Below are 26,927 nucleotides of genomic sequence, written 5' to 3' on the forward strand. Positions count from 1 at the left end.
ATATGCTAAATCTAAACATGTGTTTAGATTTTTGATTATGGGCCCAGTTTTCAAGTTTGTCCAAGTTGGGGTCCAAAATTAAACTTTGTTTGATTTCAACAAAAATTGAAAATATGGGGTTCTTTGATATGCTGAATCTAACCATGTATTTTGATTTTGGACATTGGACCATAATAGGTAAATTAAAAAAATTCAAGTTCTTAGACCACATTCTTTCTGTGTCAGAAACCTATGCTGTGTCAAATATTTAATAACAATCCAAATTCAGAGCTGTATCAAGCTTGAATGTTGTGTCCATACTTGCCCCAACTGTTCAGGGTTCGACCTCTGCGGTCGTATCAAGCTGCGCCCCAGCGAAGCATTTTATTATATATTTTCTCAGAACAAAAAAAAAAATAGGGATATATGGTCATGAGATATACCTATCACTCTAGGCTTCTGCATTTCCACTAGAATTTAAACATCACTATCACAGAATATATTGTAAGGGATTGACAACTCCATAGAGGAAAAACTTGACTGCATTTTGAGAGAACTGTCAGTTCATTATATTACATAACTATATTATAACCCAAAACATGTTTGATAACAAAAAAGTATCTCTTTTAGAAGATAATAAGGTGGAAATTTCTTTACCTATTATTTCCATTAGTAAATGAAAAAACTTTAAGGAAACATGGATGTAACTCACCAGCACATGTTTTACTCAATGCACTATAGCTAAAGAATATTAAATTGGCTGCATCTATAGATTCATTCTCAAGGACAAATTTTTTAATACTTTTATTTTTCCTCCTTTTCATTCAAGTAAACTGTACTTGTATATTATTTATTGCAGGGTTCCAAGAGTTTTATTGTGACCATTAAGAATCCATCAGTTGGAGCTAAAGTAGGAAAAACAGCTACAGTTGTGTGTCATATTAATAAAGGTATGAAACAAGATGTCAGCTCAGTATACTGGGCTATTGATCATGTGAATGGTTGGCAAATGATATTCAGATTGAGTGGATATTTTGAATTCAAAAGATGGCAGTATATGGTCAAAATATAAACAAAAAAACAAATGAATTGACAACAAAATTGGTAAGGTGTATTAGAACTTTCGAATTGGTGCTCTTTCCTGTACATTTTCTATGTCACAATCCTTATGTTATTAGGTCACAGTAAGAACTGATTGTTCAATAACTTCATTTACAACTATTGACCTCGGGTCAACCAGTGTATTTCTTTCATAAAAAAACAACTCTAGATAGGTATATAAGATGAATATAATCTCTTAATGTCTGCATGAAAGGGTACATCTGATTTTGACCTCATTTTCATGGTTCATTGATCAAGGTTAAGATTCTATTTCTTATTTTTCCTTGGACACCTGTGCACTTCATCTTGTTATTTTAAGTTGTATTTCCTTATACACCAGTATAGTTTTCTATGTTTCTATTAATTCTTTCTCCTTGGATACCAGTTCACCTCTACTGGAATATTTATAGCTGTACCTTCATTTACCTTCATTAATTTCTCTCCATTCAAACATTAATGTATTGTCTGATTGTCAGACAGTTCTAGAAAGATGGGGAAAATGTGTCAGAGACCAATAAAAAACAAACTGAGGCTGCAGTACAGGTAAAGTCTCACCTAGGAAGTAACAAAGCCATAGGATTTTGTTTTTTAAGGAAGTCAGTGTCAGTAATAGATAAAATGTGAAGCCAAGCTTGAAAGTAATTCTTATAAATGGTCTTTAGAGATAATTGGGTTTTTGAATTACATCAATTTAGTGTATTGATTAAACTTCAGATTGTCAGAACTTGGCCAACAAAAATTTAATTAACCAGAAGATTCAAAACTGTTGATTAAGGTAATAATAACATGTTAACTTTATTTAAAACTGTCTTTTTTTTTTTTAAACTTTTAGCAATTTTTTCAAAAAATAAATTTAAAAATAGATTTAGTTAACATTTAGGTAATTTTCAGTTTATAATTGTTTCTAGGTCCTATTAATAAAGTAAGTAATGCTATTTTTGCTCTCTCATGAAATTTAAACATTCTGAGTAAGTATTTTCTTTTCTAGAACCTCAAAATGTTTAAAAACACAATTTTTTAACTACATCACAAAAGTTCAATTTGATTTTAAAAGTTTTACATTTAATTTTTCACATGTTTTGTTCCTTGATTTGATATTAAGAGCTAAGTGTTTTAGTTTTCCAATCAAGAATGTTTAGAAAAATTAATTTAAAAATGATAATATAAACAATATGTTGGATAATGTTGGTCCAATAACTTTTAATAATGTCTATATTTGCTAACATTTGCTGAAATATCACTTGAAGGCTCAAGGTCTACAAGTTTACTTAATTTTTAAACAAATTGTGGTCCAAATTATGTTTGAATGCAAGATTATAGTAAGCAACTTCTTATCTGGTTGTCATAATTCAGAAATGATTATTTGATCTCTCCATGTAGAAACAAGAAACTTATGATAGTGTAAGAGAAGCTAATATAGTTTCACATCATATTGTTTTTTTGTGATTTTTAGATATTTTTAAGGCAAGTTGAAATCTTTGAAAAATCACAGTATAAACCAGAACCATACCAAGTTTCAAATGCATGATTATATTAGGCAGCAACTCTGACAAAATTCAACTTTGTGCCCTCTGCTTCCTATTTCTTATGTAACTCATTAGATGAGTGATTTTGCACTGATCTTTTTCTTTCAATTTTATATTCCTGTGATTCTGTTATAATGACTTTATTACAAACAAAATAGGTAAGTAGCAATGTGACACTCGATGCTCATAGTGGCTTAAAGAGTTATCTGCCCTTAACTGTAATACCAAAATCAACCTAGTAATCATTACCGACTTAGATATTTATTCCCCAATTGTATTCTATGATATATATTTGATATTTGGACTTTATTTTTCCTCTTATTTGGAAACATATGATTTGTTACAGCCCAATAAAAAAGTGTAAATTTTAATCAAAGAACTCAGGTTTGATGATTTTGTGTCATCAACATGTGAGTTTTAATGGGGTTTCATCAAATCGATCATGCCATCAAGCCATCATTAAACAAAGATATAGTCTTAATTCCGATTAGATTAGATTTTGTCATACATATTTGTGAACCTTTTTTGATTAATAAACAATTTTTCACATATAGGATAATATAGTTAATCAAAAGTAAAAAAAATAGAAAATATTGAACGAATAATAACAATGTGGCAAAGGGCTAATTTTTAGCCATTAGAACAACGCATTGTATCTAAGGCCAATATATTGTAAATATATGGTATATCAATCTTATTAGAGACATATTATTATCAGTCTGTTGTGTACATTTTGTCTTAACAGTGACTTTGTTTTATCTTTCAATTGGTTTTTCTCAGTAATTTGACTGTATATGGTGTCCTTTGATCTATTTCTTTGATTGATAGGATTGAGTTAATCCTTATGGGTTGATGAGAATTTAGTTACTTTTACTTTTTAGTTTGCCCTAAAACAGGTGCAGGTAGGTACAATGGCTTTGTGTCTATACACTAGAATGATCACCCACTGATTATGTAGATATGAGTGTACATATAAGTTTTATTTTGTTCCATCTTTGGAAACACTAGCTGTAAGATGATAGTTTAGATTAAAAGCTTATGCTTAAGGAAGGTTTATAAAAGTTGGATGTTTTTTGTCTTTAAAAGAAAATCCCAACCCTTAACTAAAACTGCAAACCCAAGTTTGACCAAAGATTTGTACACTGTTTATAAATATTTTGTAAGATTTCTTCAAAGTTTTCCCTAGATGATAAGTTTTTTATTTGCATAATGCAAAGGCATCAGAAAAAGCCAACTTAAGGTGTTGCCAACCTGAGTAGGTAATTGGTTAGAATTCAAAATTGTGATTGCATATTGTCTCTGAATTTTTAAAGATATAAAGAAATAACAGAAGAGTTTTATTTGTTATAGACATTTTGATGTTGTCATTGTAGTGTATGTTTAAAGCAAAATTAAAGGATTCTTTTTTTCAGTTTTCATATGGTTTTAGACACTTGTCTTGTTGTAGACCCTAAGTTGCCCTTGACCTTTCCGTATTTATTATGTTTTAAGGTTGCTACAGTTTGTTTAATTCTGCTTGATGAAACAAAATAAGCTAATGAAATGCTGTGTCATAATTCTAAGGTAAAAGTAAGTATATATTAATTGGTGTCAACAGACCAATTGTTTCAAGCTTGTTAGAAAGGCTCTGTCAAATTTACTACAGATCTTGTATGAAAACTACCTGCACAAGTTACATAAACTTATCATATTTGTGCTAGGGAGACTAGCTTTTATTTATAAAAAAGAGAATAAAAGTATTTGTCCCAATACAACTTTTTGCTATATATTTAAGGTAGAAATATGTTTTTTTTATGCCCCACCTAGGGGCATTATGTTTTTCGGTCTGTGCGTCCGTTCGTTCGTCCGTCAGTCGTCTGTCCCATTTCAGGTTAAAGTTTTTGGTCAAGGTAGTTTTTGATGAAGTTGAAGTCCAATCAACATGAAACTTAGAGTTTTGACCCCAATTTCACGGTCCAATGAACATAGAAAATTATAGTGCGAGTGGGACATCCATGTACTATGGACACATTCTTGTTCTGCTTTGTATCAATCTGTTGAGCAAGGCCCCTTTCAAATGATTTTTATAGTTTATTCTTATGTTGTGCTGTTACACCACTGTCCCAGGTTAGTGGAGGGTTGAGCACACACAAGCATGTTTAACCCCACCACATTCTTTATATGCCTATCCCAAGTCAGGAGCCCGTAGTTCAGTGGTTGTCGTTGCATACCTGCCAACTTTTCAAAATCTCCATTGGGGATTTTAAGCGAAAGAGGAACTTATGCTCCTCTGTTATTACAATAAGTGTTTTTAATCTACTTCTAAATTGTTTGAATGAGTTTGTATGTGTTTAAATACCCTTTTAACTCATTTTAAAGTCTGTTTTGAGGTGTTCAAGTTATGTCTTTTTTTTATAAATTAGGCTGTTAGTTTTCTCAATTGAATTTTTATATTTTTCATGTTCCTTCTTATTTTATATTGGTACAACTAGAAGCAGAATTTCACAGGTTTATGTGTTTATTTGGTTATATTTTAGTTGTGAAGCATTCTTACAAATATAATAGATAATTTTGTCAATTGGCATTGTTTCAGCTGAGCAGTTTAGGAAATTGGTTGTTATTTGTTTTACAAACCATTTCAGCTTATGGTCACTTCAATCTTGATTTGGTCATTATCAAAACTTGTTGGGTGAAGTCAATCTTCTAATTTATTATAGAGTCAGTTACTTGCTGATGGTCAGCGATATATCAAAGGCAATGCCATTTGCTCTAACAAATTAATATCCATGAAAATTGTAAAGAATTTTACAGGGGTATTCCTCCCCATCAAAAAGTTTATCAAATAACCTATAAACAAAAAATAAGACAAAAAAAAAGGAAGTGTTAATGACATTTATTTTTACCATCATGATATAATATTTGGGACCATAGTTTTGGGAGATGGTAATAGACCAGGGTCTGCAGGGAAGATAGTTGGATCAAAATGATTTATTTTAAGGATTTTAAACAGAGTAGACCATAAGCTTTGCTCTTGTAAGAGACAATACCATTTCAAATTACAAAGAAATTGACATTAGTGATGTTTGATGCAGTAGTATAGGGTCTATAAGTACAAAATTATATATGTTGTATGTTATAGTCTTATACTATATATATCAGTAGAAACACATTGGAATCTTCCTTCAATGTACTATAGTGCTGCTTTTATTTCATTTCTAGATGTGTGCAGTTTTGTTTTAGGATTGGTTGTTTATCATTTTATATTGATCTTTCAGTTCATCTTAAGTTGACTTCAATGAAACATGCAGACATTTGGAGTATTCTCAGAAACCACTATCCTTTTTCTTGTGTCTGAATCACCATTAGTTCTTTAAAAAATCTAATTTAGCTATGTGAACATAAGTCTTATTTCTTTCTTAGACAACCCCAAAAAAGTAGGTCACTGCTGATCTCTGTTGAATTTAAAAATATTGTAAAGTATTACGAAAAAGAAAGGCACCTTAATTCAAAAATTAAACAAAAAAATGGTCTTAAAGAAATCAGTATCAATATTTAAATTTTGTATTGCATATTTGCCATAGGCCTTAAGACTTCATTAAAGGTAAAACTGCAAAAATGACCTCATTTCGACATCTTGTCTTTGATATTTAGATATGAAGCATTCTTTCTATGGATAGTTATGAATGGAAAGTTTTGTAAAAATAATTTATGATGAACTACCTTTTATTTACACCTAATTATTGCATTTTTTGTTTGCATGCACACAGTTTTCTCCAATTTTTAAGAAACAAAGTCTTTAGATCATTATACAGAAAGAAAGAAAACTATTCTATTTTACCAGTCCTAAAAATCTGAAGCCTATAAAACTCACAATATTGATCCTAGTAATTTGTACATACTAGGTCTAACAGAAACATGTTAGTTTTTCTCAATATGCAATATTCAGCTTTTTATGAAACTTGCCAAACTGTATCATGTTAGAACCAGAAAGGGTTTCATTCATGATATACAAACAAATACCAGTTGAAGTTATGTGAAAATCTCGTACCTGTCATTTTTTGACAAACTACATTTTCTCTTTATATCCCTTAAATCCACAAGATTGTCAGTTAATTTGATTTTCAACACAAAATTAACATCAAGTTGCCACACTTTAATGCTCATAAGTATTGTATTTCCTATTTGAAAGTTAAAGTCCTTTGGAAATGATCACATCAAAATAAAAAATGATTTCTTTATTGTCTTGGTTAATTTGGTTTTCTTATTCTATTTGTTATGTTTTGTAATTTAGCATTTTATTTCTTATTTTAACTTTGACATTGTTCAAATAGTTGATTGGCTTTGATATCCAGATATACTGGTAACTAGTTAGTTTGACATACACGTTTGATTATATTTTACAGAAAGTTTAGATGACAGAATAGCTGATGTTGTAGCTGATATGGAAGAAGAGGAAGATATGACATGGGGAGGACAGTTTTATAAGTATGTCATAGATCATTATTGAAGCTGTCTCTCAAATGATCAATGTTTCAGACTGGGAGACATCTTGGTTACTAATCTGGAAATGGCAACAAATGTGATAGGTTTTTGTAATAAACTTTATATTTGAGATGGTACAGGATGTGATAGGTTTTTGTAATAAACTTTATATTTGAGATGGTACAGGATGTGATAGGTTTTTGTAATAAACTTTATATTTGAGATGGTACAGGATGCGATAATTTTGGAATAAACTTTATATTTGAGATGGTACAGGATGTGATAGGTTTTTGTAATAAACTTTATATTTGAGATGGTACAGGATGTGATAGGTTTTTGTAATAAACTTTATATTTGAGATGGTACAGGAGTTGGATCATATCTTTTGTACAGATGCCTTATGGTCTTGCATATTTCTGATGGGAATGACCTTAATCTTAAAGATTTCAGCACGAAATTCACATAATATTATCAGGTAAAAAGTAAAACAGGCAAGAGATTTCAGGGTTTGCATTCTTGTTATTTAAACTAGCACAAAGAACCATGTAAATTTGTTTCCATTTCAATTTGATTAGGGCCCCGCCTTGTGGCGGGTCGCCCTATAGTGGTCAGTCTGACAGTCCGTTAAAAATTGTGTCCGCTGTATATCTAGAGAACCGTTATAATTTCATACTTTATACTTGACATGTATATTAACCAACATCAGAGGGTGTGTCATAATATTTGTACAACTTCCTAGGTCAAAGTTCAAGGTCAGCGGGGCCCACAGAGATGGCACCCATCTCAATGATGTCTAGTTTGTACTGCACAAAATGTTCTGCTCTTTAAATGATGACCAAATTTAGCATGAATTTTGGCTATGAAATCTTTTGTGAAAAATCATGGTGGTTCATCAATCCATCTTTGACAAAACATTGTTGATATAATATTTATATATAGCAACTGAAATTTGAGGAAAACAAAATCTTCATAAATAAATTCTTTTCAATATGTCACTTATTATTTATCAAGAAAATGAAAATAAATTTAAATAGGGGTACTTTTGAGATATAAGTATCTAAAAAACTGGAATTTTTGGTAGGATAATGTCTGTATTTGTCTTTACAGTGCATTTACCATTGGTGGAGAAAAAGATGAAGAAGGAAATGATATCAGACCAAAATGGCATGAATTTTTATTACATTTCCTTACTTTCTTCTGGAAAGTTGTTGGAGCTTGTATTCCTCCAACGTAAGTATTCTTGTTATGTTATAAATGTCTGTTTTTGTATTTGCCTTGATATAGATTCAAGGTCAAATGATTGAGTAATAAATCAGCTAATTGAGAATCTATACCAGGGCCAATTAAGTAACAGCAACACTTTTATTGGGTAATAAATTAACTTTGATTAAAAAACTATATATGTAGTTGAATGTAAAATCATTTAATTGTATTGATTTTCTAATCAGAGTTAATTGTATTCTTGTAAATTATGGTTAATCAGAATGAAAACAGTAGTTTTTATAGAAATATCAGTCTTAAAGGATGTAAACTTCTGTTTATAAAGATTAAAACCGGATACTATAAATTTTATTTTGAAATTCTTCTTTGCAAAAAAAAAAATTGCAATTTTTGAACTTGAAACAGCAGTTAATTATATTTTATTATCATTCTTCATACAGCTCAAAGTCGGGACAGCAAGCCATATAAATGTCAATATGATTGGGCTTATTGCAAAGTGTGTTAATTTAGTCATATTTTTTTCATGAATGTTGATGTAAAATACAGTAGTGATATCTGCTAATTTATTTGCATGAAGCTTGTTTGTAATCTGTGAACTCTCATTTTACTCTGTTTATGGCGGAACAATTCGTTCGGTAATAATCATTTGGACAATAATCTAACTGATTTAAGGGTAAAAATCAACATCACATCTGGTTTCAGGAGAAAGATACACATGTAAAAAATGTAAGAAGAAACTAGCAGTGTTGATATCAATTGTATTACTTCATTGTAAAACAAACTTGGATTGACCTGTCTACTTTTGCCTTAAATTTGGATCTGAAATTAACACATTTTGATTAAGCTTTATTTAGTTGACACTTTTATAAGGTTCTAGAAGAGACTGATATTCATGTATCCATGTTGCATTGTTTGGAATAGAGCTGAAATGTCAAAAGAAAATTTGAAAATGCTGAATTTTACAATGAATATTAGAAAAAAGCTTTGGTGGTGTTTCTCTTTAAATCATATGCAATTATAATTCGCACTAAGATAATAAACTCGATTTTTTATTTTCAGGAAATATTTGGGAGCATGGCCAGCATTTGTTCTTTCGCTAATGTATATTGGAGTATTAACATTGTTTATTCAGCAAGTATGTGTTATGTCAGTTTATTTTCACTTTAAAATATGGATTAAAAACAAATCTCATAACATGATACAGAGAGAAGAAATATGCATTTGACATAGGTCTACCAAAAAGATCCCTAGGAATGTCAGTTGTAAATGTCTTTAATCTTATTTCATGATTCAGTGATTAATATTAATTTTTCATCATTTTCTCAGCTACTTGGTTTGGCTCTTTGAACTTAAAAAAAAATTGACCCATTTCGGAATGGACTACTTGTCTTATCAATGCAAATAAATGTACATGGTTTATTATATTAATCACTTTTTTGTTTTGCCAGTTTTTATTCCCCTTTTAATATTATTTCAACCTGTTTAATACCAGCCTATATATTAAATCTAAATCAACTGTTAAGAAATTGTCATTTAAGGCATGTTTCAATATAAAAAAAAGTTTCAATCAGTTTCAATGATATCATCTAATGTCTCAGTTTAGCTTTGACATGTCTATTTTGGTGGTAAAGATTGCATTCATGCAATCAAAACCCTTGCAGGACTGGATTGATAGTTTCCAGATCTTATCACTACTTTGAGGGTAAAAACTTAGTGCATTGAACACCTTATTCTATACATAATGTCCATGTATATTTAAAACATTCAAATCAAGGAAATATATATTAAGACATTTAAGTTATAAATTGATGAGAATGTGTCTAACCATACATGTCAAGCAAATATCAGAATTTGTGTATGGTGCACTAATCTGTCTGTTTTAAAAATGTCAATGCTGTCACTGCTAACAGCAAACAACAAATCAAAATACTGTAAAGGTCACTTGACTGTAAGAGTTGCTCTCCACCTATTGCAGTTAATTCAAAATTCTGACCAAATTGCAATTTGTTTTATCAAACCAAACTGTTCAACTGGTCAGAAATTTTAACAAACTGCTGTAGAAAACCACAGTCAAGTTGTGAAAGTGTAAGGTGATACAATAAAGCCTACTTACAATCCTATTAGACTTTAATTCCACTTCATTGTTATTATAGAAATGTTTATAAGAATTTTTATAAATTCTGTTATTGTAATTGCCATTTGAGAGGTGATAGGTAGTAATTTTTAAACTGCTAAAAAATATCCAAATTTAAGTTTAAGTTGAATTGTTTCTTCTAAAATGGTGTTTTTCTATGCATACTTCAAATTCTTCTTTAAATTAATCCCTAAAATACTTTGTGAAATGTACTTTAAGCTTAAATATGTTCTCATGAAGTTTTAAAGGGAGATAAGAGCAATATTTCAAAAGATCAATAATTTTAGATTATCTCCCATGGAAACTTATTAACAATGTATTGTAATTTCAGATATAATTTACTGAATATAACATGGTTGAATTTAAACTGATGCCTGATTCTAAAAAATTTAGAAGATTTTTTAAAAGAAAAAATGTATGAAAGCTTAGTTTGGATATTTTTTCAGCAATTTATAAATTACTACCTAGCACCTTTCAAATGACAATTACAATAAAACAATGTATACAAATTCTTATAAACATTTTTATAATATCAATGAAGTTCAATTAAAGTCTTAATAGGATTGTAAGTAGGCTTTATTGTATCACCTTACACTTTCACGACTTGACTGTGGTTTTCCACAGCAGTTTGTTAGAATTTCTGACCAGTTGAACAGTTTGGTTTGATAAAAAAAATTGCAATTTGGGCAGAATTTTAAATAAATTGCAATAGGTGGAGAGCAACACTTACAGTCATGTCACAGTCAAGTAATATTTAAAATTGGAGTTATCTTCCTTTGTCCAAAACTGTAGTTGAACCAACGACAATTATGAACAAGATATCTGCAATTCATAATATTGCATTCCAATTCTAAATACAATGCAATTTTTAATTTTTAGTTCCCACTTGAAAATGAATGCAATCTTTACCCCATAAGTGCTCAGTAGCACTTATCTTAATCTCTCAGACTTCCACATATTAATGAGTCAAAATCATTGCAGAAAGGACACATTTCTTTGTGTCTAAGTTTATATAACTTACATAATGGGTTACTCTTCTGAAATAAATATATCATTTTGTTCTATAAATGACAATGTTCATTTTGCACTGATGTGATGTAAAGTAAGCATCAATCAATCAATCATTTAAAAGAAGTGTTATTGAAAATAAAATTAAATGTTTTTATTTTGTAGTTAGCTGGCTTGCTTGGTTGTGTAATTGGTCTGGAAACCAGTGTTACCGGTATAACTCTCATTGCTCTGGGAACAAGTTTACCAGATACATTTGCTAGTCGTACAGCAGCCAAACAAGATGAACATGCTGATGCAGCCATTGGCAATATTACTGGTAAAAAAAATACACTTTTGTAAACATAACAAGATGGGTATCCTAAGCTTGATTCTGAAAGACTTGTATCATTATTTTCTTGGTATATATCATTCTTAACAGGCATACTTTATATATATTATGGAGATTTTTAAACAAAAGACTAATTTCATAGTATTTGAGGGTGCTTCATTCGAAAGTTTTCTGGCAGCTGTGGCTGGAAGCTTTATCTTTTAGGTATGATAAATTACATAAACAAAAGTAACCAGGACTGGCAATTACGTGCTGCATTTGCCATACATTACCTCTGCTTTGTTGTTAAGACTCTGCATATCTTGCGTACCATAATGTCAGCAAATTCAGTTTTGTAAAATAAGCTGTCAGTTCTATCTCCTTTAGTGGAATAGTAGCAGGGACATATCATTAAAGCTTGTGTTAATCTTTTCATGACTAAAAAGACAACACATGTCAGACTAAATACTTATACATATATGCCTCTCATAGACTGTGCCTTTGCTTGATTTTGGGATGAGGGGGTAGTGGAGGCTATCATTTTGTGAGCTTTGTTTGGAGTAACTCTTACTTTACCAATGTTTGACATTTATACATTCTCTGTCCCAATAAAACAAGGTATAAAATGTTGACCACTGTACAATTACATACTACTATGTCTTAAACTAAGACTGATGAGGGTTTCAGTCCAGATATTGACAATGTGATGTCATTTTCTAGGTATAATTTCTATATCACTCCAGAAATTGACAATGTGATGTCATTTTTCTAGGTATAATCTCTATATCAGCCCAGATATTGACAATGTGATGTCATTTTCTAGGTATAATCTCTATATCAGTTCAGATATTGACAATGTGATGTCATTTTCTAGGTATAATCTCCATATAACTCCAGATATTCACAATGTGATGTCATTTTCTAGGTATAATCTCTATATCAGTTCAGATATTGACAATGTGATGTCATTTTCTAGGATAATCTCTATATCAGTCCAGATATTGATAATGTGATGTCATTTTCTAGGATAATCTCTATATCAGTCCAGATATTGACAATGTGATGTCATTTTCTAGATATAATCTCTATATCAGCCCAGATATTGACAATGTGATGTCATTTTCTAGGTATAATCTCTATATCAGTCCAGATATTGACAATGTGGTGTCATTTTCTAGGTACAATCTCTATATCCGTCCAGATATTGATAATGTGGTGTCATTTTCTAGGTACAATCTTTATATCAGTCCAGATATTGACAATGTGATGTCATTTTCTAGGTATAATCTCTATATCAGTCCAGATATTGACAATGTGGTGTCATTTTCTAGGTAAAATCTCTATATCAGTCCAGATATTGACAATGTGATGTCATTTTCTAGGTACAATCTCTATATCAGTCCAGATATTGACAATGTGATGTCATTTTCTAGGCATGATCTCTATATCAGTCCAGATATTGATAATGTGATGTCATTTTCTAGGCATGATCTCTATATCAGTCCAGATATTGATAATGTGATGTCATTTTCTAGGTATAATCTCTATATCAGTCCAGATATTGGTAATATGATGTCATTTTCTAGGTATAATCTCTATATCAGTCCAGATATTGACAAGGTGTTGTCTTTTTCTAGGCATAATCTCTATATCAGTCCAAATATTGCTTTTTCAGGAAGTAAGGGTGTTGTGAAATATTATCTAATTGTCTTTTCAAATAGGCAAAAATAGTCATGTTATTGCCAAATGTATATAACTCTTTAAAAATGTTTTTTATTTCAAAATAATTTTCTAATGATATATTAAAGTTATTACATACATATTTCCAGGTAGTAATAGTGTAAATGTATTCCTGGGACTTGGTTTACCTTGGGTGTTAGCCACCATGTATGGAATTCATATAGATAAACCTTATAAAGTGAAAACAGGAAACCTGACAGTCAGTGTCATTATATTTTGTGTTTTAGCAGTTATCTGTATAGCTACACTCATAATAAGGAGAAAGGTTGGTATTACTACATCTGTATAGTTACACTTATTTTAAAGAAATTAGTCGGTAAATGCATCTTTATTATGTTCTAAATGCAGTTTCTTATATTCTCTACCCATTTATCCTGAAATGTTTATTTTTTTTTTTTATACAATCAAGGTGTGTTTCTCTTCATCTCAGTTCTTTGTTGGTCAAAATTCGATTTTAACGTCAAATTTTCTTGCTTCCCTCTGATTTTACTTTTGTTAAATCCTTTTCAACAGTGACTATGCCTGATCATTTAGCAGTCACACAATCTTTTTTAAGATTTTTGAAACAAAAAGATAAAATTATCTTTACATTTTGTGTAAAATCATTTTAGAAACAGATTTCACCAATTTATCTCGTGGAATACGACATTTCTCCTCTGAAGAAATAAATTTTATATATATATATGTAACACTCAGAAACGTGTCCTTCCCCCCAAACGTGTCCGATTCCCCCAAACGTGTCCACACGACGTCACTGAACTGCAAAACATGTCTAAATGTAAAAGGGCGCCAAAGCGTGTTATTGTCTAAACGCCCAAACGTGTCCATTTTTTAATGAACACCCAAATGTGCCCAATCCCCCAAACGTGTCCATATTAAGCTTAATTTTTTTCTTTTACTGGAACTATCATTCGTGTCCATATTATAAATACGTAGGTTATTTGGTTATTGTTTTTTTTCAATAACGTATACTCATTTTACTATTTCATTAAAAAATAGAAATAAATTACTTTAGGTCTTTTTCAAACCGGCAGTATAACCTGGTTAAAAGTGGGGGCGTCCGTTCAACTATGTTATATGTAAATGTAAGCAGCCATGCTCAGTTATATTGTAGATCTTAAATCAGATACCTCGTGTAGGGAGAATGTCCCATTCTCTGCGCATTAAAACCTTTGTAGCAATTCACTCTTTCATGGTGCCATTAACCCGGAAAACCAGTTTTTGATTTGAAGAGCTTTTAAAATATCAGAACTGTTGAAAAAAAGGGAAGTCAATTTTACTGAAAGCCCGCCGTCGGATTAATATAAAAGGCATCATCGGAGTTTATTAGTAACACATAATTTACATAGTAAACGATTAATTCAACTGCACTAGAACTATTTGTATGTTCGCTCTAAATGAGCATGAAATACTTGCAACTGGACAATAAGCAAATTCAGTCAAAAGTTAATTTATATGTTACGTATTAAATTTGCAATTATGATAATCATTAACAACCAGCATTGAACAAGCTAATGCTAATAAATTACTACCTCATCAACTGTTTCCCCCATCATAGAATTGCCGTAAACGTTATTGATTTTATTTAGGACATACATGTATTGGCGCTAAAAGACGCGAGACGTTCTGGCGTTTAACAGTGGACACGTTTTGGCGAATAACAATTATCGGACACGTTTGTGGGTTTTGAAATTGGACACATTTGGGCCATATTGAATATTATGGACACGTTTTGGGAGAATAGACACGTTTGGGGGAATCGGACATGTTTGGGGGGATGGACACGTAATAAAACTAAGAACATGAATATAATTGTAGGTTATTTCAGTAATAAACAGGTTAATTTGGTAAAATTGGATTCTGTTTTTGGTACAATCGAAAAAGATGAAAAGTGGGGGCTATATTGCAATCACCTTGTCCTCCGTTCGTCCAACGATTTGTAACAGTTTTCTCAGAAACTACAGAACAGAATGCCTTCAGCCAATAGCTTGTTTTAACAGTGATGAATTGTAACATTTGAGCACTTTTGAATTGAATTTTTCAATATGTTGAATGAACTTAACATTTTTTGTCACATATTTCTTAAATTCTACTGAACAGATTGACTTCATATTTGGTCAGCAGCTGAAAAATGACGAGCTTTAACTTGTGTGTGCTTTATTATTTGAAACATGTCAGACACCTACTACTTTCAGTTTTCCTATACTTTGAATAACTAATGAGATATGCTTAGCACGACAATGCATGCATTCTTGCTGTTTTCTGTATGACATTATCAAATATTGTAGTTTTTTTCCTTCCTTGTATGAAATTGAAATAAGCATAAAAAATGAAAACACATAAAAGTAGATCACAAGATATTAGAATGGACAAACAGTTAATCAGATGTATGCCCTGTGAATTATAAACAAAAATAATTGTAACAGAAACAATGGCTTGAATTGATTTTTTTCAGCTTGTTGGTGGAGAACTTGGAGGCAAAAATGCCGTTGTAAAATGGTTGACAAGTTTCTTGTTGTTTTCGCTGTGGATCATATACATTGTCTTGTCATCTTTGAGGGCATATGATATTATCACTTGGTAAATAGTGTCATCATTAGGGAACATATTTTTTAAGATTTCCATATGGAACAAATGCACTATACTGGAAAAGTATGTATCTGAAGGGTTTATCTACATATTATAACATACATATTTAACTATTTATTTGTTTGTTAGCATTTTTTAAATTTTAAATGAAAAAAGCTGATATGTTAAGAGGATGAAGAAGAAATTCATATCAAGTTGTAAAAATGAAATAAAAAAAACATATTACATTATTGTTTTATTTTATTACAATTTTATGTATTTCTTTTGTTTTTAATTTTTGCTACACAACTCTCTAACTCTCAACCTGACATTTGTTTTAAGAATACCATTCCTTATGGTCCTTCTTTTGTTCAGGTCTTTGTTTGGGTGTTTGACATAGTATGACAGTGTTTTATTTATATGTTATTAGAATATTTGACAAAATCAGTTTGATTGATACTTGTATGTTGCTCATATTACACCTAGTCATATCAGTCAAAAAATCAAAATTACATAGAACAGCTTAATTTATTCCTTAGGCAAATATTGTAAATGCCTCCATAGCAAGTCAAAAAGTACTAGCCATTTTCATACATGAATTGTGTATGTGATTATATCCATCAGGTGAAAATACTATACAGAAATGGTAAATCTGAAAAGCATTCAATAATTCATCAATCATTATAATGATGTGTGATATTATTAAGGTAAAGTAAAATAGACTCTTTATTTCATTATGGAATTGAGCATCAGCACCCATATTACAGAATATAAAATAGACTCTTTATTTCATTATGGAATTGAGCCTTAGCACCCATATTACAGAATATAAAATAGACTCTTTACTTCATTATGGAATTGAGTATCAGCACCCATATTACAGAAAATAAAGAATAATCTTTTAGTAGTGTCAAATTTTATATTGGTATACTTGAAATATTTTTTGAAATAATTGAAAAATACAATAATTTGTTCTAATCCTGCTGAGAGATATGTGATCACCAATTTTAATTAGACAGTTGCCAAAAGAACAAAAGACAGGTGTGTTGAAACAATGTTTTTTTTTATATTAGAAGTTAAACTAAGAATTCAAGACTGTATTTGGCATTTATATATACATAAATACATTTATGTATGATATTAACCATGAGTATTATTTTACATGTATATATATATATATATCTATAGAAAGCCAGTTGTGCATGTTAATTAGTGCTAATATAGCATTTGAATCTCTATGAAGCAAACTGTGATCAACTGTTATATTTTTTATTATTGTTTATTTTTTGTTTATTTTCTTGTTTTTGTAAATATTATCAGTGTTGTATATCTGTTGAAAACCATTGATTATGTTGTATTTTTGTGTATAGCGTAAAATTTTACTTTTACATTCCTTTGCCAAATACACAGTAGATTATATATATATATATTAAGTTCTACACAAATAGCATAATTATTTGATTCTGTATGTATATACTTGTTTTGAGTTATTGCTGTTTACCAATTTGAATAATGTTTATTTTGTTCACAGAATATTAATAATTGGTGCAAGTTTAAACCAATACGTTTTAATATGTACAGTTTACATTACACTGGACAGCAGTAATTCTAATGGTTTTAGATATGACTTAAACTTCCTTGATAATCCAAAAGCACCCAATAGACATAAAATTGATATAAACTCAACACAAAATATTCTGCAGATGTAAATGTGTTATGTTTTACCAAAGATGATATTAGTTGATTATTTTATGAATAAGTATAAAGTAGAGGAGATTTAAAGTGATACATGTTTGTATTTGGTAGTCATACTGCATAATTACTTCTCAGTGCTTGATTTCAACTTATTTGTTTGTCCTATGTAATCTATTTTGGTTTATGTCTTTCCTAAATGTCACCAATATGGAAAGGGATAAATGAAGCTTACAATTTTTTACTAGATTTCAGTCTTAGCATCATATGTTGACTATATACTAAAATAATGGTAGACATAAACTAGAGATGAGCTTTTTATCATCTACAGACACTTTGATACATATTACATTTTGAAGTTGTTATTACCCATAAAGAAAATAAAAGTTACCTTACAATGTATATAAAAACTATTTAAAGAATTGTTTTCTGATGGATAACAGATGAATAGTGCTTGTTTTGAGGATGACAGATGTATAGTTCTAGTTTGATATCTGTAATAGTAGCAACTTTTGTTTATTTTGTTGTTACAATAATCTGAATTACATTGGTTTGCTAATTAAAGCAGTTGTTTTCTATGTTTGTAAAATTTAACGTAATAAAGGTTTGATTTTTTATCCTGCTTCTTCTCATTGTCCATTCTTGACTTCTTATCCCATTTACAAACTGTATACATGTACAGGGATATTGTTTCCAATATGGAGTTAGAACACTTTGTGCTTTTTGTTACCTCACCTGACCCAATAATCATATGGTGACTGTTGTCTGGTAACTTTGTATAAATATTGAGAATTTCTCAACTGTTAACAATTATTTAGTAATATGAAAATGAAATCAATCTGTTCATCTTCAGTGTCATATGATCTTTATCAAAACCTATGTTTAAACATTGAAATACTCCCAAAAGCAACCGTTTTAAAGTAATTTTAGGGAGACACAAGCTTGTTATATCAACTGAAAAAAACCAAATATCTTTCTGAATTTATGCAAGAGTGATATATATAGTTTTTTTTCTCACCACGATACCTGATAATATGATTTTAAATTATGCACACAACTCTTCCAGACTTTCCATTAGTGATTTCGATTACTCTGATTGTCAGAAGTACTTTAGAAGAAGTATACTTTTTTCTGAGAATTTCATGAGCTGAAAGGGGTGATTTTGAAAAGGAAAAATAACTGGTAATTTTTAGGGAATTAATAATGAAAATAATGACGTTCTACATTTCAATCCTTGTGCTGTCTGTTTTCATATCCCATTTATGGGCATTATGTTTATCAGTCAGTGAGTCCGTTCGTCCTTCCATCTGTCTGTCCCACTTCAGGTTAAAGTTTTTGGTTAGGTAGTCTGATGAAGTTGAAGTCCAATCAACTTAAAACTTATTACACATGTTCCCTATGATATGATCTTTCTAATTTTAATGCCAAATTATATTTTTGACCCCAATTTCACGGTCCACTGAACATAGAAAATGATAGTGCAAATGGGGCATCTGTGTACTATAGACACATTCTTGTTTTTAAGTCCATTGGTTTCTTCTTTGTTAAAAGTGTTTAACACAAGTTAACATTTTGGGCTAGAATCACTTATCAAAAGTGATGGTTGTTTCGATATAAATGTCTTACTGAAGCCTTTAGACTGAAAAATATTGAAAATGAGATAAAAAAAAAAATTGTCAGACTACCTGTAGCTAAAACATAGCTGGAACACAGCAGTGACGATGTTTTTATTTGCATTTTGGGCTGTAATCCTGAAAACCCCAATAGATGGAGGGAAAGTTTAAAGTGCAAAAAAAATTGGCATGAAAAGATCTACAATTTAATCAGCATGGCTAAATGTTAGTCAACTCACAGGAAAAATGTTAGCCAATTAAAATCTACAAATAAGTCGAAATGAACTAATTTTTCAGTAGAGTCCTGATTGCCATTATTGTCCTAAACTGATGATAGTTTGCTCATTTCATTGTTTACTTAATATCTCGAAACTATAATGGATAGACAAAAATGACCACAAGATAAGATTTCAGATCACATAGTTTTCATTGTATCAGTTTTTTTTTTAAATGTAAGTTTTGGGTGTTCCTTATTTACATAGTAGCATGGGATATACAGTGACGGATGTGTAGGCTATTTCTTTCAGTTCAACGCCATATCTGCGAACCTCTTGAACCAGAAGCTACCATGTACTTAAGAAATTCTTCAATATTAAATGATACTTTCAGGGGTTAACATCTTGTATATGCAATTTCTTCTAACCACTGAACAGATTTCAAAAATGTTATGGAATCTTGATAACATAATGCTATAGAACAGTTCTTATTATTTCTTATAAAATAAAACATATGCCTCACCTTGAAATGTGAACCTCTTGTACTTCTAGTTAAATGTAAAATTTCGAAACGTTTACAATTTAAAATATGAAAAGTGCTGGGAGCTTTAATATTTACATTTGCAGGTAATAATGTTCATGCTTTATATAGATAGGTTAATACATTATGGGTAGATAACATAATTTACCATGAATAAAAGAAGATGTTTGGTTAAGATCAATGAGACAGCAACAACTAAACGACATCTAAAGGTCAACATATAGTCTTCAACAATATCTAAATTGTCCGAGTCTGAAAAAAATGTTAACACGAACTCGTGTATCTCTTTACTACCAAAAACTACCTCTCACACTCTCACTCTCTTAAATACGGACTCTTGACGACTGGTGCCTCGGCTGTTCCAATATTAACATTCTCTCTGTAGATACGGCAGTATCTACACACCACACACACGGATATATTTAGCAAAAATGAAATGACTACAATTACCCTGCCCAGCACTTGAAATTCCTAATTCTAAATGTTACTGATTATAAATATGATGTTATGTTTTATGTACTGTTGTTTGTCTGTTGGTCTTTTTTTTAGCCATGGCGTTGTCAGTTTATTTTCGACTTATGAGTTTGAATGTCCCTTTGGTATTTTCGCATCTCTTTTAAAGTATCTACACAAAGGTTTAAAATATGTTCATTAAAATATTTCCCATAAACAAAACATTTCAAGATATAACACTGCAGTATGCCACTGAATCCGCTAATTGCTGCTTCAATCATTCTGTCGGATTTTGATGCCACATTACATAGTCCGAATGGCATTGCTGTATACTGATAAAATCCATAAACTGGGATTGAAAACGCAGTCTTTTTCTTGTCACTAAGTTTCATTGCTATTAAATGATAAGCCATATCCAAGTTCAGTGATGATAATCACTGAGATCCACCACACCAGGTATCCAAGTAATCATCAATCCGTGGTATCGGATACGAATCTTTTATGGTCTTTTTCTTAAATTTCCGCTAATCCACACTTTGCCGTCATCATGATACTTTTTTACTAACACAGTAAGAGGAGACCATGGACTACAAGATTTTTCTATGATACTTTTCTCCTTTGAATTCTCTATTTCATTTTCTAAAATGTGCCTTCTGCTACCTGCACAACAATACTCTTCTCGGGATTTCTTTGATTGGTGTTTCGTCATGTAATTTAAAGAATACATTGTTTTCCAGAATTTCCATTAGGATTTGCAAATACCTCTTGGTATAGCATCAACATCTCCCAAAATTGATCGGTCTCATCTTGTGTTAATAACTTCTTTCCATCAAGAAACGTCTTGTTTACGTATTGTGGTAACAATTCACCAGTCTTGTATCTTTTCTCGTCAATGTGACAAACGTCAACACTATCAATCTCTACCTCATCAACGATATTCATAATAGGAATGTATTCCCTTATACCATTCGATATCTGTATGCGTTGCATTAAATAATCTTGCGCAAATTATTCCCTTAGATGCATTCACAAGAACTCTTGCTAGCGCTAGTCCATTTTTTTTCATAAAACATCTCTCGGGAGACAGACCACAAGAAATATTCAATGGAGTATCTCCTACCTTTCTTGTCAGTCCCAATTTTACTACTACTTCATGTTTAGGAGCTACCATTATTGTTTATAAAGCAATCACCCTTCTTGATCATGTATCTTCACGGTTTTCCTTAAATGATATATTCTTGCCATTTATAAAAAAAAAAGGTATTTTAATTCAAGGGATAACGAAAACATAATATTCATATATTGAAGTAACTTTATAAGGTTTTCTTACAAATTTGATTTCACCCCTCCTCCAATTACAGGAAAATCGACACAATAATCACCAAAAAACAGTCATAACTGCGGTTCCTAAGCATTTAACCTACTTGCATTTGTGGTTTCGAATTTTCTTTCTATTGGGCACAGCAAAGTTCTACTATTGGACAGAATGTTCCTGTAGTGTTCATACCAGCTTTTCCATTAACACTTGTTAAGAATGCTTCATCATTCAGCTCGATGTCCGATTCACCTTTCTCATCGCAATTTAAATTCATTAGACAATATTTCTTCTTATTATCCTCCTTTAGATAAGTTGTATTATCACTTTGTTCTGCTTGTGAATGAAGACATTTAGGAGTTCTGGTCGACTTTTCGTTGAACAGACGAAACGTTCAACTGTTTCATGGGAGCCTACTGCCTGACCGATGCCCATTTAATTGTTTGTTCGTACCATCACTCCATCGACGGTGTTGTTGGACACCACCGTTTTCAACTTCGGAACTTCTTTAGACTTTTTTCCCGCACCTGCTTGTCCAATCTGATCGATATTACTGGTGTTCTTCTTCTCAACCTTGCTTCAGCGAGATAACATTCTTTCATGTTAAAATGTCCAAATCGTAAGTCCATACTATTGATAAAACGATCCCAATTTATTTGTACATCATTCCATAGACCATGCATAAATATGTCTGCTTGACAACTGAGCGTTGCCATGAAAACCAGTCGTGTTTCCTGTAAACATTCCAACCATTTAATTTCGCAAAGTTTTCAAAATAACGCAGAAAATCTGATCAAATGTCTTTCCCTGTACCTCGCAATATTCGCTTTGATTGGGTTTCGAAAATTGTAGGCTGTGTTAATGTCGGGAATGCTGAACCAACCACACGCTGCTCTTCTCTTCTTGTGGAATATTGCAATAAATATTCTTAAGGGTGAACATTTCTTGCATTATCTTCGGTTTTATTCTTTGAAGAATAATACTTTTGTCTTGGATCACCTGTTCCAACATTAGTGAAGTCCATAGGATATGTTTCATAATTGGTTCTACTTGAATTAATGTCTTCTATTATATTTGAAATAAAGTTAACTTCACTAGTACACTAGTTTCCAAATTCCATTTTAAATGAAGCTATCGTACCACTGCCACCATTTGTAGCGTGTCCTTTTTTATAGGGTTTGCTAGTGACTATGACATATTTATTATTAAGTTGCGTCTAAATATAAAATCCATATCAAATATAAACAACTTTAATAATATAAAGTTCTAATGTTATAATCATTTTATAACTTCCAACTAGTGTAACAATATGTACATATTCATACACTTTCGTTGACTTTCGTAAATAAAAGAGATAACTCGTCCTATCTACTTCAAGTATTAACACCAACTCGTGTATCTCTTTACTACCGAAAACTATTGCTTATATTCTCACACTCTTATATATGGTCTCTTGCCGGTGGGTGCCTCGGCGGATCCCAAAAGTAACGTTCTCTCAGTAGAAAACGGGCAGTATCTTTACACCACACACACATATATCTTTAACAAATAATAAATATGATTATTCAGTAACCTAACTCTAATGAAATTAATACATGAGAAACACATCAACACATCGAGGCCATCATTCAAGAATAACCCTCGTAACTGAGCACTATCCCAAAATACCGCTGTAAGAAAGATAGGAAATTAAAAAAAAAAAAAATAATACAACTTTGATCTATATACTTTATTACACTAGCAATCGACTACTGAGGTAAAGCTGAAAAATATTGCTGAACAGGCAAAGAGGAACTGTTGAGAAACAGAACATAACAACAAAACTTACAGAATCAATAAGACAACACACATTAAGGTAATCAGATTTCAGCAAGTGCAGGTTTATCCGCATTACATATATCTTGTTATCAACATGTTTACTTTGACGATAACCACATTGATATAAGCAGAACTAACTGGACAGAGAACTCATGGAACCTTCGTCGATTATTACACAGCGTACTGAATACTAAAATGCACAGTGCAGGCAGGCGACGGCTTTGCATACTAGTAAATTGCAACACAGTCACTCCCGGCTTACTTCAACTTCTACTAATTTAAATTTTACCAGGAGACATAGAACTAAACACAGTGCAAAACGGTACACAAAACAGCATCTGCGCTTGTGGCCAAAGCGAAAATCGAGTCTTTTAGAATTATAAATGCGTTTGTCGAGACGGATATATAGCTGTGAAATAATCAACCTAAAATATTACGTACCATTGTCAAATATAAACTGTATTATGGAATCAGTAAAAACTGACGTTTTATGCCACTCAAACTAGTATTCAAAAGTCAGAGGAGTCACCAAAAAACAGCCAAAAAAGTGGAAATGGAAGCTGTTAAAATCATATAAAAGCAGCGAATTAACCGACCGAACCAAAGAAAATCTTCCCTAATCCAACCAGTCAGACTACCTTTTTATCTCCACTTATACAACAGACTTGTACCAGAATGATGTCTCAAAGAAACAAAACTTTCGCATGTATGATTAGCGTGAATTGCAATGTATTAAATACCCCCTCCCCCCCCCCCCCCAAAAAAAAAAGTTCATGGAATCTTTCGAACATTTGAAAAAATTTGAGACATTGCTAATTGTATGTTGCACAGAGTTGTGGCGGAATGTCATAAAACCGATTCAAAATCCTCGAACGATGCCATTAAATCTAGCAAAGTATTCCTTCCGAACTACAGTGGGAAGGACAGTGGAACACTTCGAGTTGGAGTATTCCTTCAAGTCGACAAAAACATAATTTCTGTAGAACAACCCGAATTTTGATAACAATAAATTTCTATATGGAGTGCGTAAAAATCAATAATGCATACTACAAAGACAGGACAATAGTAAATTCGTATTTCTATTTGTTACAACGGAAGGAGAAAGATATCCAATTACAATTATCACTAGATAGGACAACAAAGATGGGAGCATGACAAAAAAAAACAGACATAAACCATAAAACTATACCCTCGTTATATATGTCATAAGTGAAAGGATGATATGAAATCTATTTGGGGATGGCTTTGTCTAGTAGGCTTTTGTCCTAGACCCAACCAAGATAAAAATGCTACAATACTGGTTGGAAATTTCAACTAATTAACCAACATGATTTGCGTGTTATACCCATTGTCAAACCGCTGTCCCTCAAAGAATAACATTTGCATTTCTGATTTTTTCCCATTCAACAAAAATCTTAAAATTTAACTCATTCACCCAAATAAGCTCGAAGAAAAAAGATAACACGCAATTACATATCTTCATAACGGCCAGGTGCGTCATCAATGTAAAAAATCTGGCTATGTTTGCGACAATCGTTGACATAGCTTCCTATTGTTCAGGTGCGTCATCAGTGTAAACAATCTCTGGCTATGTTTGCGACAATCGTTGACATAGCTTCCTATTGTTCAGGTGCGTCATCAGTGTAAACAATCTCTGGCTATGTTTGCGACAATCGTTGACATAGCTCCCTATCGGTCAGGTGTGTCATCAGTGTAAACAATCTCTGGCTATGTTTACGACAATCGTTGACATGGCTCCCTATCGGTCAGGTGTGTCATCAGTGTAAACAATCTCTGGCTATGTTTACGACAATCGTTGACATAGCTCCCTATTGTTCAGGTGCGTCATCAGTGTAAACAATCTCTGGCTATGTTTGCGAAAATCGTTGACATATCTCCTTATTGGTCAGATGTGTCATCAGTGTAACCATGACTATGCATGCTCGCTTAGCTAGATAGGCGTACCCTGTTTTCAAACCTGGCCGTTAGGAATCTACGGGAGATGATACACGCCCTTGGCCAGATTTTCTTTCCCTGTTGACATACCATATCAATTTAAATGAAAGTAGACGAACATGATAATACTAAATGAAAGAAATAATTCACTATGGTCTAAACATGATTTGTGACCCCAAAAAAGACCAAAAAACTTATATTAACAGTATAAATGTATAATTACTCAATTACGATCCTTGCGACTGTCGTACAAGTGAGAGGTTTAGCGCTATAAAACCAGGTTCAATCCACCATTTTCTACATTTGAAAATGCCTGTACCAAGTCAGGAATATGACAGTTGTTGTCCATTCGTTTGATGTGTTTTGTCATTTGATTTTGCCATGTGATTAGGGACTTTCCGGGTGAATTTTCCTCGGAGTTCGGTATTTTTGTGATTTTACTTTTTTCCCCATAGTACAAACGGCTTTTAAAGATTCTATGTTTATCTATATGTTCTACTTGTGTTATATTTGCCACTGGACGTTAAGCAAGCAACAATCAATTAATCTACCTGTTATTGTGTTGATGAACAGAGGATATTTTTGTTGATGAAAATTAAATGCCATGTGAACTGAAATTGGTAATATATGTTTGCATTTATTAATGTTTGTCTATTTTCTCTAAATGTGTTATCTACACCATACACATGAGAAATATCATTATACGTAGGTCAAAATATCATGTAAAGTTCTTTTAAACTGAATTTTACTGTGCGTATTGCTATGTGTTTGTTTATTCCACATTGGCTAGAGGTATAGGGGTGGGGGTTGAGATCTCACAAAACATGTTTAACTCCGCCGCATTTTTGCGCCTGTCCGAAGCAAGGAACCTATGGCCTTTGTTTGTCTTGTATGTTTTTTTTAACTTTTGGTTCATTTTTATGTTTCGGAGTTTAGTGTGACGTCCATTTTCGCTGCATTAGTATACATATCGTTTAGGGACCAGCTGAAGCCCGACTCCGGGTGCGGGATTTTCTCGCTGTATTGACGACCCATTGGTGGCCTTTGGCTGTTTTCTGTTCTTTGGTCGGAGCGTTGTCTCTTTGGCGCGTCTCTCGTTTCCACTCTCATTTTTATTTCAGATTGTTAACGTATAAAGGGGGAGAAGTCGAATATTTTTTCGTTTCTTTTCAGCGAAATTAATCGGCGAAACAGCTGCAAATAAATGTTTATCAACGCGAACAATGTCACAGAGATAAGATATGTGTAAAGATAGTTAAATCAAAGTATCTATGAG

General features: G+C 31.7%; 1 protein-coding gene across 6 annotated transcripts in view; it reads left to right on the forward strand.

Annotated features, from left to right (window-relative positions):
* LOC127733801 (uncharacterized) overlaps positions 1-18,362 on the forward strand; it is a 120,908-nt gene extending 102,546 nt beyond the window's left edge. For all 6 annotated transcript variants that reach the window (XM_052243119.1, XM_052243121.1, XM_052243120.1 and 3 more), the window contains 7 exons: positions 839-929; positions 6,989-7,070; positions 8,175-8,297; positions 9,348-9,423; positions 11,596-11,749; positions 13,570-13,745; positions 15,936-18,362. In XM_052243119.1, the coding sequence (XP_052099079.1) occupies positions 839-929; positions 6,989-7,070; positions 8,175-8,297; positions 9,348-9,423; positions 11,596-11,749; positions 13,570-13,745; positions 15,936-16,064 (831 nt within the window). In that variant the 3' untranslated portion in view covers positions 16,065-18,362. The remainder of the gene's footprint in view (positions 1-838; positions 930-6,988; positions 7,071-8,174; positions 8,298-9,347; positions 9,424-11,595; positions 11,750-13,569; positions 13,746-15,935) is intronic.
* The last annotated feature ends 8,565 nt before the right edge of the window (positions 18,363-26,927 follow it).

This window comes from Mytilus californianus, unplaced genomic scaffold (assembly GCF_021869535.1).
Source record: "Mytilus californianus isolate M0D057914Y unplaced genomic scaffold, xbMytCali1.0.p SCAF_3, whole genome shotgun sequence".
In the NCBI taxonomy this organism is placed as follows: Eukaryota; Metazoa; Mollusca; class Bivalvia; order Mytilida; family Mytilidae; genus Mytilus; species Mytilus californianus.